Source organism: Carassius gibelio, chromosome B6 (assembly GCF_023724105.1).
Source record: "Carassius gibelio isolate Cgi1373 ecotype wild population from Czech Republic chromosome B6, carGib1.2-hapl.c, whole genome shotgun sequence".
Lineage (NCBI taxonomy): Eukaryota > Metazoa > Chordata > Actinopteri > Cypriniformes > Cyprinidae > Carassius > Carassius gibelio.
Genome location: NC_068401.1, coordinates 16,878,585 through 16,891,545, shown reverse-complemented (window position 1 = coordinate 16,891,545; position 12,961 = coordinate 16,878,585). Strand labels below are relative to the sequence as shown.

The following is a 12,961-nucleotide window of genomic DNA, read 5'->3' as shown; positions in this document are numbered from 1 at the left end:
ATGCATTAATGATAAATGATGGCATAAGCTGATGGCATAAATACATTGTCACTGAATTATAGCACAGTCAGTCATTAGCATTTCCCGCGTTTAAATGTTAACTTTTATTTTAAAACAAGATATGGTTTCAAATTGAATTCCTTTGTTATTAATGTATATATGGACTTTTATGTATGTATGTGTATTTATGTACATATTTATTTACATATTTACAATACCATTCAAAAGATTTGGGTCTGTAGGATTAAAAAACTGCATCAAATGAATCTATAAAGACTATAGACAATAGAATAGACAAAAATACATATAAAATGAATGCTGTTCTTTTGAAGTTTATATAAAGAAAAAATAAAAATCCAAAAGCAGGACAAGTGCTTTCAGCATCAATAAAAATAAGAAATGTTTCTCACTAATTAGAAAGATTTCTTAAAGATCATGTGACACTAAAAACTAGAATAATTGCTGATAAAAAACAATATTCAGCTTTGCATCATATCATTCATTTTAAAATATAATGGAAAAGTGATAGTTAATTTATATATTTACAATATTTACAAAACATCAGAACTTTTGAATGGTATAATGAATATCATTTAAAAAATTAAGCTGCCATGGCACTGTTTTATGTTCCTTTTTTCAAACTGTTTTGTCTCTAATATATTCTTTTACCACAAAAATAATTTAAACTTATCTGACTGTCAGTTGCATGAGGAAAAACAATTAAATGTTGCATCATTGTATTAAGCTGAAAAGCGATAGAGTCATTGTAATGTATTACTGTGAAAATACAGATTGTTTCTAATCATGAATCTCTGAATCTCTTATCTCTTTGATTGTCTTCTTACATCAGACATACCTTTTAATTATGAGAGGATCAAGGACAAAATCTTGATTGCAAATTATGCCTTGTAAACTGAAAATGATGTGCATAGTTTGCCAGATGGTTTATCTCTGATCTTTGCACAGGACAGGTCGCTTTCTAATATATCCAGTCCCTCTGTACCATGAAATATCCATGCTAATAAGCCAAGTGTCTGTCTCCCTAATTAATGACCCCAGCAGCACGTCCGTCAGTCTTATTAATTTATGCAGTTTGTGAAATCTCATTTTAAATCATGTGATATTCTATTCACAGATCTATACAAACCCACTCGGACCAGTCAGCTGTTACCCTCAGATTTCCCTATGGTGAAGTAGTGCAAGTCTGTAAAATATCTAAGAATATGTTTAAATAAAAGAGATTCTATTAAACTTCAGCTGTTCAGAGATTTGTTCTGAGCATTTCTACAAAGTACCATATTTCAGGCTGCTGTACTCGTGGCTAATTGACCACAATAAAGGTGATGTGTGCTGCAAATCAATGGATCCTTCCAAGTGTTACAATAATCCTTCCATTTTGAGTATAGAAGTCTGTTATATGTAATTTCCTAAATAGCTGTTATTTTCATTCTTCTATTCATCCACATAAATTACTGCAATACAGTAAAATAAATAAACAAACAAAGTCTTGCTTTACTAGAAAAATATCAAAAAATTACATATTTGTTTGAGAAGCAAAATTTGGAGATGGAAAACTAAGACTAGTCTTAGAAAAAAGTTTTTTGAGTGTTTTAATCATGAACCTGTCTAAATTTAAGCTTCTCTGAGACTGTTCATGCCACAGTTTTAGGTCTGGATGTCCTGTACAGAGCATATTCAGGGCTTTTCAGAGATACCAAATGACTGGATGTTTCACATGACCACTCCCTCTCCTTGGTCATCAAAATTATTTTAGTGACACTCTTATGGAAATATGATAATATTTTGTAGTTATCAATTAAATCTGTCTATTTTTTTTTATTATGTGTCATAAATCAACATCTCAGGAAAATGTTATGGGGTTTCAAATCAAAATATGACTTTCTGTTACTAAACAGGACATTGATTTCATACATGTCCTCACATAAGGACACCGGGACTAAAAGCATGTTTATTACGCATTTTTGGAGACATAACAAATGAATAGCGAAAGAAGTTATATTTCAATATTCTATGAAATATTATATATTATTATGAAAATTATTACTCCCATTATTACACTTCTTTTTTCATTACATGTTGCCCCAAAAACACATTAATATGCAAATTAGATTTAGTTTATACATTGTATATAATGAGAAAACCTATTAATTGTAATTTTACACACATTTTGCAGAAAGAAAATGGTATATTGATTAATTCTGTTATACCATAGTTGAGAATCATCTTTATAGAAAGTTTGATTAAAAAAGAAAAAAAATCTTGAACATTAAAAATTTATTGGTGATTTTAAAAAATCAAGCGTTTTTGCCTATGCAGTTTCATTCATGTCTTTTCATTTTTCTTTATGAAATTGAGTCCCAGTATCCTCTACCGAGGACATAACATAACTTATGAATTAAATGCATGAATGCGGAGCACAAGGCTGCACTGGGAAATCCCGTGTGCGATGCATGACATGTAATGTGCATTTGTGCTTGCAAAGTGAATGAAACTGCTTTGCAGCATTTCACATTATGATAGACCCACTGTCCTCACATGAGGACATCTTTCTGCGAAAACTACTTCCTGTACAAAAACTAATTTTAGGTATTATATATATTATGTCCCACATATCCCAAATAGCAAGAACAATTATAAAATGCACAACAGGCAATCTCTCGGGTCTCAGGAGGTTAAGATCTTTAGTGATTTTTATGATCTAATAAATGGAACTTATTTTATATAATATATTTTTATATAATTGTATTATTATTATTATTATTATTATTATTATTATTATTATTATTATTATTATTATTATTATTATGATTTTACTCAGTGTAACTTAGAAAGTACCTCATTCCTCCTCGGACTGGAATCAAGCCACTTTCTGTCTCTGTCATAGTGTAAAACAGTAAAGCAAGCAGTTGCAGTGCTGATCTGATTTCCCAATAGTGTTATCATGTACACAAGCTAGAACAGAGTGAGATAAACTCCTCTTTGATTTCACGTTAAGCTTCCAGCCTGCTGTGGGCAATCTAATTGCCATGAGAGTCTGCTCATCCAGTGTGTGAAGTGTACAACAGCAAAACAAACAAACAACCCACCAGAAATGCCCAGTATTCAGTCAACACTATCTGGGTCTATGTCTGATCTTAGTTTGTGTCTGTGTTTGAATCAAAGCTCTCATGGGAAGCTTCTGTCAGTCTCCACCCTCCCTCAGTATGGGTTACTGTGGTGCATTGCAGAGTCTGATGATGACTCACCCACTGGTTTAACTGATCACAGGAAATTGAAGGGTGTGAGAACATGACTTATTAACATTAGTGTTTAAAACCAGCTCAGGAACCTGAAGTCACAGCAGGACTGTGAGCGTATTCAAAGCTGACAAACACATATTTGTATAGCTATACACAATTATGAACCATGTTCAACTGAAGATGACTTCCAACAGTATGGCCACCCTGGCTCCTGAAGAGCAAATGACGAACCACCACAACTCCCGCCCCTTGCATCATGTCTAACACCTTTAATTTATTGAGATTGTTACCATGACACCGCGGCTATGGTTAACTGCACTTGAATGCTCCAGTTAGTTTACCGTAAGTGCGACCCTACTGCGTTGACAGCTCTGTGTAACCACAGCAATATTCATATTCAAGCCCAACTAAGTAATTATCTCACAGAGAAGAATCAGAAAACTGGCCTGTCTGCTGGGCTCTAACCTCCTGGCTCATTAGTCTCTGTGCATTAATTAAGGAAACATACTCCTCACACTTCTGCCTGGGTGACAGGGATGTGATTCACTCCCTGCCGTTTTCCACACTGTGGCTTTTTCGACATCGGAAGGTTGTTAAATCTATTTTCGGAAGGTTGTTAAATCTAAAAAGTTGTCTACAGAGAGCAAAATTAATGCTTATTAGGTTTCGCAACCACTGGGTGGTCTTTGTGACTATGAAAGCCCACATGTTCAAATTCACGTTACATTCCATTGTTTTGGTATTTACACAAGGGTCCTGTCAGAAAAGCCGTGAGATTGGTTTGAGGGTTTGGTGTGAATGAAGGCGACGCTGACGTTGTGTGAGGTTAGACAATCGGGTCATAGGAGACATTTTTGTCTCATTTTTTTCTGATGGGCAATGAGTCATCCAGCTCTACGTCACTGGACAGTGGCTTACACTCCATGGGCATGTGAATGAGAGAGAGAGAGAGAGAGAGAGAGAGAGTCTTGTAAATGTGTTTTTATTATGATATCATAGTGTTATACCTTCTGAGTCAAGTCAATCAATGCAATATTTTAATTAGTCAAACTCTTTAGTTGAATAAAAATGGACGTCTCTGATTGACAACAATGGAAATATTTCTAGAACAAATAGTTGAGATATTTTTCACTGTGCGTGCATGTGTAAATGCTGAATCTCAGGTGTTTGGGCTCGAAAGCATAAAATGAATAAAGCATAGAGCGACACCTCGTGGACATAACTCTCAGTTGTTTGAGTTTTGGTTATAGTCTTGTTAATCACAACACAAATGGATCACTCAATTTCTAGTTTTTAAGCTCTAGTGGTATTAACTGAGTTAATGCTTTACTGTTAATTATACAGTATTAGTACTAATTCATTATTTTTTTTAATTAGCGTGATGGGGATTGCCCCTCTTAAATCTGGTAATGGTGTTATTGACCGCTGCAGAACTAGATTAGATAACAGTTCAACTGTTTATTGTACTAGAGGAACCATATACACATATATAGTGTACTTGAGGTAGTTTTGAATTCAAAAACTTTATCTTGCACAGCAACACGGCATGAGTGATAGTGTGACTGCACTCTGACTATATGCCGCTGGTGTGACGATAGCATGACAAAGTCACACACTAGCAACGTACGCTTAAAGGGAGAGAATCTGAGGGTGCAAAAAAAATCTAAATATTGAGAAAATCGCCTCTTAAGTTTTCCAAATGAAGTTCTTAGCGATGCATATTATTAATCAAAAATTACGTTTTGATATATTTACAGTAGGAAATGTACAAAATATCTTTGTGGAACATGATCTTTATTTAATAACCTATAATGATTTTTGGCATAAAAGAAAAATGTATAATTTTGACACAATGTATTATTGATTATTGCAACAACCTGTGCAACTTATTACTGGTTTTGTGGTCCAGAGTCACGTATGACTTAAAAACAGAAAATTGGCATGTAACATTTTTAGTTATAAAAGTAAGTAATAATAATATACAATACAGACTGTTTCATAATAGCTCCAAAGTAATAAAGAAGAAATTAACAGAATCAATGATTGTAGAGACCAGTGTCATATGAAGGGTTTCATCCAGCCAAGGTGGATGTTTGGCTCCACCCTCTAAAGCTGAGGACACCCATTTGACTTCTTTTTGAGACTTTTAAATGAAGCAAGATGGATGGCCACGGGAGAGCTGCCAATTTGAATCGATTTCTGTTTGTTTTCTTTTTAGTTTGTTTATTTCATACATCCAAAATGGCTACATTACATTGCACCTTCATGCATGCATTTAACTCCATCAGTTACATTCTACATTGATCTTCTTTTTGTTTTAGTTTGATTTTGTTAATAAATCTTGTGTTCTGCTTTAGCTTTCTTGTGTTTCCCTGTTTTTGTTGCGTTCCTTTTGAGTCACTAAATTCTGCTTTAAAGTCAGTTCAGTTGAAATGTGTATAGTTCATTAATTATGAAATGAGTTCATTTTAACTATAAGCAGCTCTACAAGAAGAAAATATTGTTACTCAACTTGAGTGAGTTTACTGTTGACTAGATTCAGTTTAATAGCTTTCAATATTACACAATTCATTACATTTTCAAAATATGATTAAACACACACACAAAACAGCTCAACAGAAAACACTCAAATTGCTGAGAGAACTGCAGATACACTGAAGAGTTGCTCCTGCCAAACTGGACATGTAGCCTAAATGAACTCTGTAGGAGGTGGGTTCAGGGTTACTTTCCCCTTTAACTAATTCTTCACTCAGTTTGATCCTAGTCCAAAACAAAACTTATGTTACAATAAAATTAAACAAAACAATAAAGCATTGAAATCAATGGAAGCTCGTGAATTTGTATACACTAAATAAAAAACAGTACATCAGTAACCAATAATTGCATTCATTCCTCAATAACAAACAGCAAACAACACTAAAGTGTTAAATCATACACACCAAGAATTTGTTGAGACAGTATTATTTACAAAAAATTATAAAAAATGTATTTCAAAATGTAAAATTAAACGAGTAATTAATAATTATTATTATTATAGTAATACAAATAGTAATAATAATTATTAATTTTATTTCACAACCTTACATTTTTGTTTTAAAAGTGTAAAACTTAATTTATTCATTATTAAGTAATTCTTGTCGATCTTAGCTTTTTTTTCACTATCTGAAGAAAGACGTTTCTCTTTTCCCATTCAAAACTTTGGGTTTGAGTTTCCACAAAACCACTAGGGGGCGTGATGGACCAGGGTTTGATTTTGCCTGTTTTCCTTGTAATCCACAGTCGTTTTTCTGGCAGCAGCTTTAATGACACCGTGTCTTAGTCAGTACGTGGACCTACGTTCAAGTCATTTTTAAAAGATGATGTAAAATGATTTACAGCAATAGACCATTTGACGTACTTTGTCTAACAAAAGACATCCTGAAACGCCTATGTGGATGAACAGCCTGTTTTCCTTTGTGTCCAATGAAATGCTCCTTGAACATGACGTCCCCAGGACATGCTCACGTCACGTTTACTCCATCCAATCAGGAGCCGATGGATCCGAACCCGAACCCCTCTTTAAAAGTTCGCCCAAAGCAGACGCTGTTTGTTAAGAGGATGAGAGACAAACAGGCAGGAATATTTTCTAAAACCCTCTGGAAATACTGGCACTCGTATAGTGACGATTTCTTTTCGTTGATAGGTATGTATCTTCATGATTAATTAAAACATTTGCGTTTGTAATGGTAGCAGTGCACGTTATTATTAAACTATGTTTTAAATAGCTCCTTGTTTTAATCTGAAGGGTTTAAATGAGTGATTACCTGTTTATTTAAGTTCGAGGTCTCTTCTATTTAACTTTGTGTTTTCCTTAACTGTTGTGTATGTAACTTTTGATGCCATCCCAACAATGGCCGTTTCTCGAAACCAAGTACGCAAATTACGGACAAGTCGTACTTTTAATAACGTCAGTTGAGCGGATAAGGCAGTCATACACACACACACACACACACACACATATATATATATATATATATATATATAAGTTATCTATAAATTACTCGATGTATTTACAATACGACGAAATATGATATCAAACACCACTGCCTCTTTTCGTTTTCATTTAAACATTTTAATAGCCGCAAAAATGTAGTTCAGGGAACGTATACATTACAATAAAACTGAATGATATCAAACACCACTGTCTTTTTGTTTTCTTCAAAATATAAAACACAGCCCTCTTTTCGCTTTCTTTTAAAAAATATAAAACATTAATATGTTTAGGTAATGTGTGCACACATACTATAATTATCTTCATTGTATGTGTAGGCTAGTAAAATTAAATATGACAAATAGAACTTCCCTTTTTTATTTTAATTTGTCTGCTTTCATGAACAATAATATCCATTATAAAAAGTATAGAGTATAAGACACTTAGGCTATAGAAAATAAAGACAAAAGCAAACAAATTGGTCCGTATGCTACAAAGCCAGCAGTAAACACAGAACGTTCCCCTAATGTTCTCTCTTGGTTCCCATTTGGTTGTTTTTTTTGGGGGGGAACCAAACAAGAATGTTCTAGGAACGTTCCCTGTAGGTTATATTTTTATAACTTTAAGGGAATGTTCCGAGTAGGTTCCCGGAACATTCCCCTTATCTTAAGGGAACGTTCTATTTACGTTAAGAACTTTCCTGGATAACCAATAGGGAACGTTCTGGGAACGTAAAATTGTCAGCTGGGATTAATTGCAATAAATTAATAATTTGTGAAATATAACTTTGTGCTTAGCAAAAACGAAATTTATTCATGAGACCATTGCCTGTTAGATATACCCAACATGAATTTTACTGAAGCTCATGGCTCTGAAAATCGAAGCACATTTTCAAATCGCTATCTTTATAATTAAACCGCAGATTAGAATTTTATCAACCACATTCTAGACTAAAATACTCCTAAAACTATGGTTGCGTCTCAATCAGCTCGCTTGTTCAGTAGTCAGGGCACTGATCAGGGAGTCGGACATTTTAAGGGCCGTCTTAATTGCGAAATCCTTCAAATGCACTGGAGCGTGTTCCCTGAAAAATCCCACGATGCACCGCAAAAACTAGGGAGAATAGCGTTCACTATGCTCCCTATACCCGGAAAAAACGTCACATTTCTGAAGCGTGAAAAAATAAACCACAAAAAGCCAACTCGTTACATTTTTTGTTTTTCTTTTTTTAAATATTTTAACAAACACTCGTAGCTAGACAGGAATTGAACAAATCTAATTAACATTTATAATATTCGGCTGAAATGTTGTAGGAACAATGTGTTTAGAGAGAATAAAAATATATATATATTAGATCGGTCCTGCCTGTTGTTTATTAATTCCAGTGGTGACGTTCCACTATGTTGTCCGTTGATGTTGTATGTAATCATGTCACATGACCGATTGGTGTACCGACACAATCTACTGATTCTCTAGATCTGGAACAAGGGTGGTGATTGAGACGCACCCTCCATTCCATGTCACAATAGCAGTAATATTTAGAAAATTATGCAAGTTTTTCTCCTCGCCATTAAAACTCGCTGGTAGGAAATGCATTCTGGTATACCTGGCTGCCTCAAGTTTGCACAAGTCACCTCAGAAAGCATACTTAATAAAAGGGGTGGAGCAAGAACGCATCCGGAGTTAAACTGTGCTTGGCTAATGGTACTTGGGCTACGACTGATGACTTTTCACAAGAACACAAGAGGCCCTGACCCAAATGGCACACTTCATGTGCAGTTTCGGTCTAGAGGGCTTACACCGGCTGCCGTGTGCTTGTGTCCATCAAGTCCACGCGACCGTAGGGTGTCCCATACGTCATTTTATTTCATTTGAACACCCGCCTTTGTAGCCACTACTCACCCTTGATGCTCACTAGACAGCAGACTTCTACCTGAGAGTCAAAGAAGCATTATGTCACAAAAAGTGGAAGTGGACTCCGAGGATGAACGCAAGGGTTTAGAGTGCCATTGGGGACAGGGTCAAGTACAGACAAGAATGCATATTGATAAACCGCAAATATGTTGCATCAGTATGCTGTATTATGCCTAGCATTTAAATGGCCTAGTTGAATAGTGTATAACATACACAACGGTTTTATGAGTTCCTTCTGAATGTTTTGTTGTGTGGTCAGTGCCGATGACATTGATTTCATAAAATTCGCACAAAATGGCCATTTCAACTTGAGTAAAATGGTAGTCAGACGCTTGCTCTCAGTACTCCCATTGTTATTGTTAATGGACCTGAGAGGCTCTGAGAGACCACGTTGTTTCTGATAATAAGGAGTTTCCTTGAGATCTATAATATGCACTTCTTTTCTTTTCCCTTTTTTTTTTTTTTTTTTTTTTTTTTTTTTTGAACATTATGAGATTTGTATTTACAACTATGTCTACTATTAGGTTTGATATAGCACCACTATGGCCACTTCATCCAGTTCCAAGCTGAGCAAAGCTGTGAAGCAGCAGTACATGGACCTCCCTCAGGGAGACCAGGTTCAAGCTATGTACATTTGGATTGATGGAACCGGAGAGGGATTGAGATGCAAGACCAGGACTCTTGATTCAGAACCTAAGACCATTGAAGGTAGTTACTGTGTTCAAGTTATCATATCTGTCTCTCATATTAAATAACAGAGCTTTTAAATGTACCACTGTCAGTGTTGCAAAAAGAGTGAGGTTTTTTTCTTTTTCTCTGTGTCTCTGTAGAGCTTCCTGAATGGAACTTTGATGGTTCCAGCACATATCAGTCCGAGGGGTCCAACAGTGACATGTACTTGATCCCACAAGCCATGTTCAGAGACCCCTTCAGGAAGGACCCCAACAAACTGGTTTTGTGTGATGTCCTCAAATACAACCGCAAACCTGCAGGTGTGTAAATGAGACTACCATAATTGATACCAAATGATTATTATACCAGGTTATTTCGCATTGAACATTGCATTAAATGTTTCTTGTGTTTCTCTTTAAGAAACCAACCTTCGTCAGATGTGTAAAAAGATCATGGGTATGGTGCAGAACCAGCATCCTTGGTTTGGAATGGAACAAGAGTACACTCTTCTCGGCACAGATGGTCATCCATTTGGTTGGCCCTCCAATGGCTTCCCTGGACCTCAAGGTAGATGTCACCTATGGATACAAGGTTTCTAAAGGGATAGAAAACTTCTGTTTAAGGAAAAAAATTCATAGGATTTGTTTGATTAGGTCCATACTACTGTGGTGTGGGAGCTGATAAGGCCTATGGACGAGATGTTGTAGAAGCCCATTATAGAGCCTGTCTGTATGCTGGAGTAAAAATCTGTGGCACCAATGCTGAGGTCATGCCTGCACAGGTAGAGTCTTCATACTGGGCTGATAGATACTAAGCAACACTTTTATACATCTAGGAAATAAGTTTAATTTCAGGTGTATGTGTGTGTATAAAGTATATGCTCTGTAGGGTACAATAGTGTTATCAACTTGAAACAAATTAGTTGCTGATTAGTCTTGTTGTTCTTCAGTGGGAGTTTCAAGTCGGCCCTTGTGAGGGGATTGAGATGGGAGACCATTTGTGGATCGCCCGCTTCCTCCTGCACAGGGTTTGTGAGGACTTTGGCATCGTGGCCTCTTTCGACCCCAAGCCCATTCCAGGGAACTGGAATGGAGCTGGCTGCCACACCAACTTCAGCACGAAGGAGATGCGTGAAGAAGGGGGTTTGAAGTAAGTGTGTAATTAAAAGGAAGCCAGAGTCTTGTCCCCACACTGTATCACTGACACAAAATGGTCATTGGTTATGTTTATTTATATAATATATTATTTTATCTTATTTTAGATACATTGAGGAGTCGATTGAGAGGCTGGCCAAGAGACACCAGTACCATATTCGTGCCTATGATCCTAAAGGAGGGTTGGACAATGCCAGGCGACTGACCGGCCATCACGAGACCTCCAACATCAACGAGTTCTCTGCTGGAGTGGCTAACCGTGGTGCTAGCATCCGCATCCCACGATCTGTGGGCCAGGAAATGAAGGGCTACTTTGAAGACCGTCGTCCCTCAGCCAACTGCGATCCGTACGCAGTCACTGAAGCTCTCATACGCACATGTCTGCTCAGTGAAGAGGGCGATGAGCCAGTGAAGTACAATTGAAATACTGGACTGAAATGTCGTTTTTAGTAATGTCGCCTTGTATTTTGAGTTAATTAGTCCAACTGAAATGTGGGATGATTGGGTCAGTTTATGCCACAGTTTTAGCTTTCTCACTGCCAGTGTTTTTTTAAATCAGGTTTGTGGATGTAATGATACCAGGTTCTGGCAGAAATCCTAGTTTTGATAGAGACAGAATTTTGCACCTAAGATTTACTACTACTACCTGGCCTTTAAAGTGGTGTCTAACTCCGATTCATGTTCTCAAATTTAACATGGTTTTTATAAACTAACTGTAGATATTTTAATGCTGTTTATATAGTTTTAGAATTTTATTCACCAGGTTAAATTGTGGTACTGTTTCTCATAGGGACCAAAATGCATTGTTTATACTGGCTCTGACTGTTCACAGGTTTGTGCATTTTATATTTGCAGTACCATGGTTCTTAAAAAAAAAACAAACAAAAACACTTGTCTTCACATTAAAACATCAAGAATTTTACTAAAATGTTGTTTGTCTGTATCTACCCCCCACCCCCGACCCCCGCCGCATCAGTCCTTCTGAACTGGTTGTGGCCAATTGCAGTGATGTTTTTGTAGAGTAGCCTGGAAGTTGGCAACAAAATCCTAATAGGATTTTTATATAGTTTTTTTTTTTAATTCTGGCAGAAAACAAACATCTCTGAATAACCCTTTAAAAGTTTTGCTTACCATGTGAAACTTGAATACTTTTTGAAGCCTAAATACAATCGCAAGAGGTAAAAAAAAAAAAAGAAATGACAAAAAAAACTAACAAGTGTTGACAAAATGAAATGCACAACAGTTATCAGAAGCTTGACGTTAAATTCGCACAACTCTTACAAAAAAGGAATCCAGGGTATTCCTCTGGTCCAAAAAAAGTTTCAAAGCTTTTATTCACATTATGGCCATCTCAGAAACATTAAAAATGCATTTCTGCCTTCAGCCTTCCTCCGAGTGTGTCAGGTATCAAATAAATGACAGGTGCAGGTATATCATTATTATATGTAAAATTCCCCAGGGTACATTAGAGAAAAAAATGCTCTGGTCCAAATGATACTTATGCATGAATAGTGTGATTGATGGAAAGGCAATTGCTATTTATTTGAAAACTGAAATGTGCATTCCATTTGCTCTTTTGTAAACCATTTTTGTATCTTAACATCTAATTGCTGTTTCTGGTGCCTCATGCAGGAAAGACTAACTTGGCATCTTAAAACACCCACACACACACACACAAAATGTATTGCATCATATGCCTATATTTTGTTCGTAATCAGCGCACAAGTGCTAGTGAGACTTTAGCTCCGCCCATAGCGTGCCTCCCAGGAACTCAGCTGTTTTCAGAGAAAGGTAAGACTCCATCTTTCTTTTATAAATCTGATAAAACTAAAGACTCTTTGGAGATATGAAAGATGTAATACTATATAAGTACTCAATATTAACATGAGATTGGGCAAAACTGCTTTATGTCCGCTTTATTGTTCTTGGGGTTTAAAGAGAGGGCTAAATGGAGCCAGAATTTGGGTACTAACAAAAATTGGAGCAACATG

The 12,961-nt window shown here is 36.1% G+C and overlaps 1 protein-coding gene across 1 annotated transcript; it reads left to right on the top strand.

The window, feature by feature from the left end:
* Positions 1-6,756: 6,756 nt before the first annotated feature.
* On the top strand, positions 6,757-11,898 carry LOC127959837 (glutamine synthetase). Its single transcript, XM_052559225.1, has 7 exons — positions 6,757-6,942; positions 9,669-9,852; positions 9,975-10,136; positions 10,237-10,383; positions 10,470-10,597; positions 10,766-10,965; positions 11,078-11,898. Exons 2-7 carry the CDS (start codon positions 9,687-9,689, stop codon positions 11,391-11,393), a joined length of 1,119 nt encoding a protein of 372 aa, XP_052415185.1. The 5' UTR covers positions 6,757-6,942; positions 9,669-9,686; the 3' UTR covers positions 11,394-11,898.
* The last annotated feature ends 1,063 nt before the right edge of the window (positions 11,899-12,961 follow it).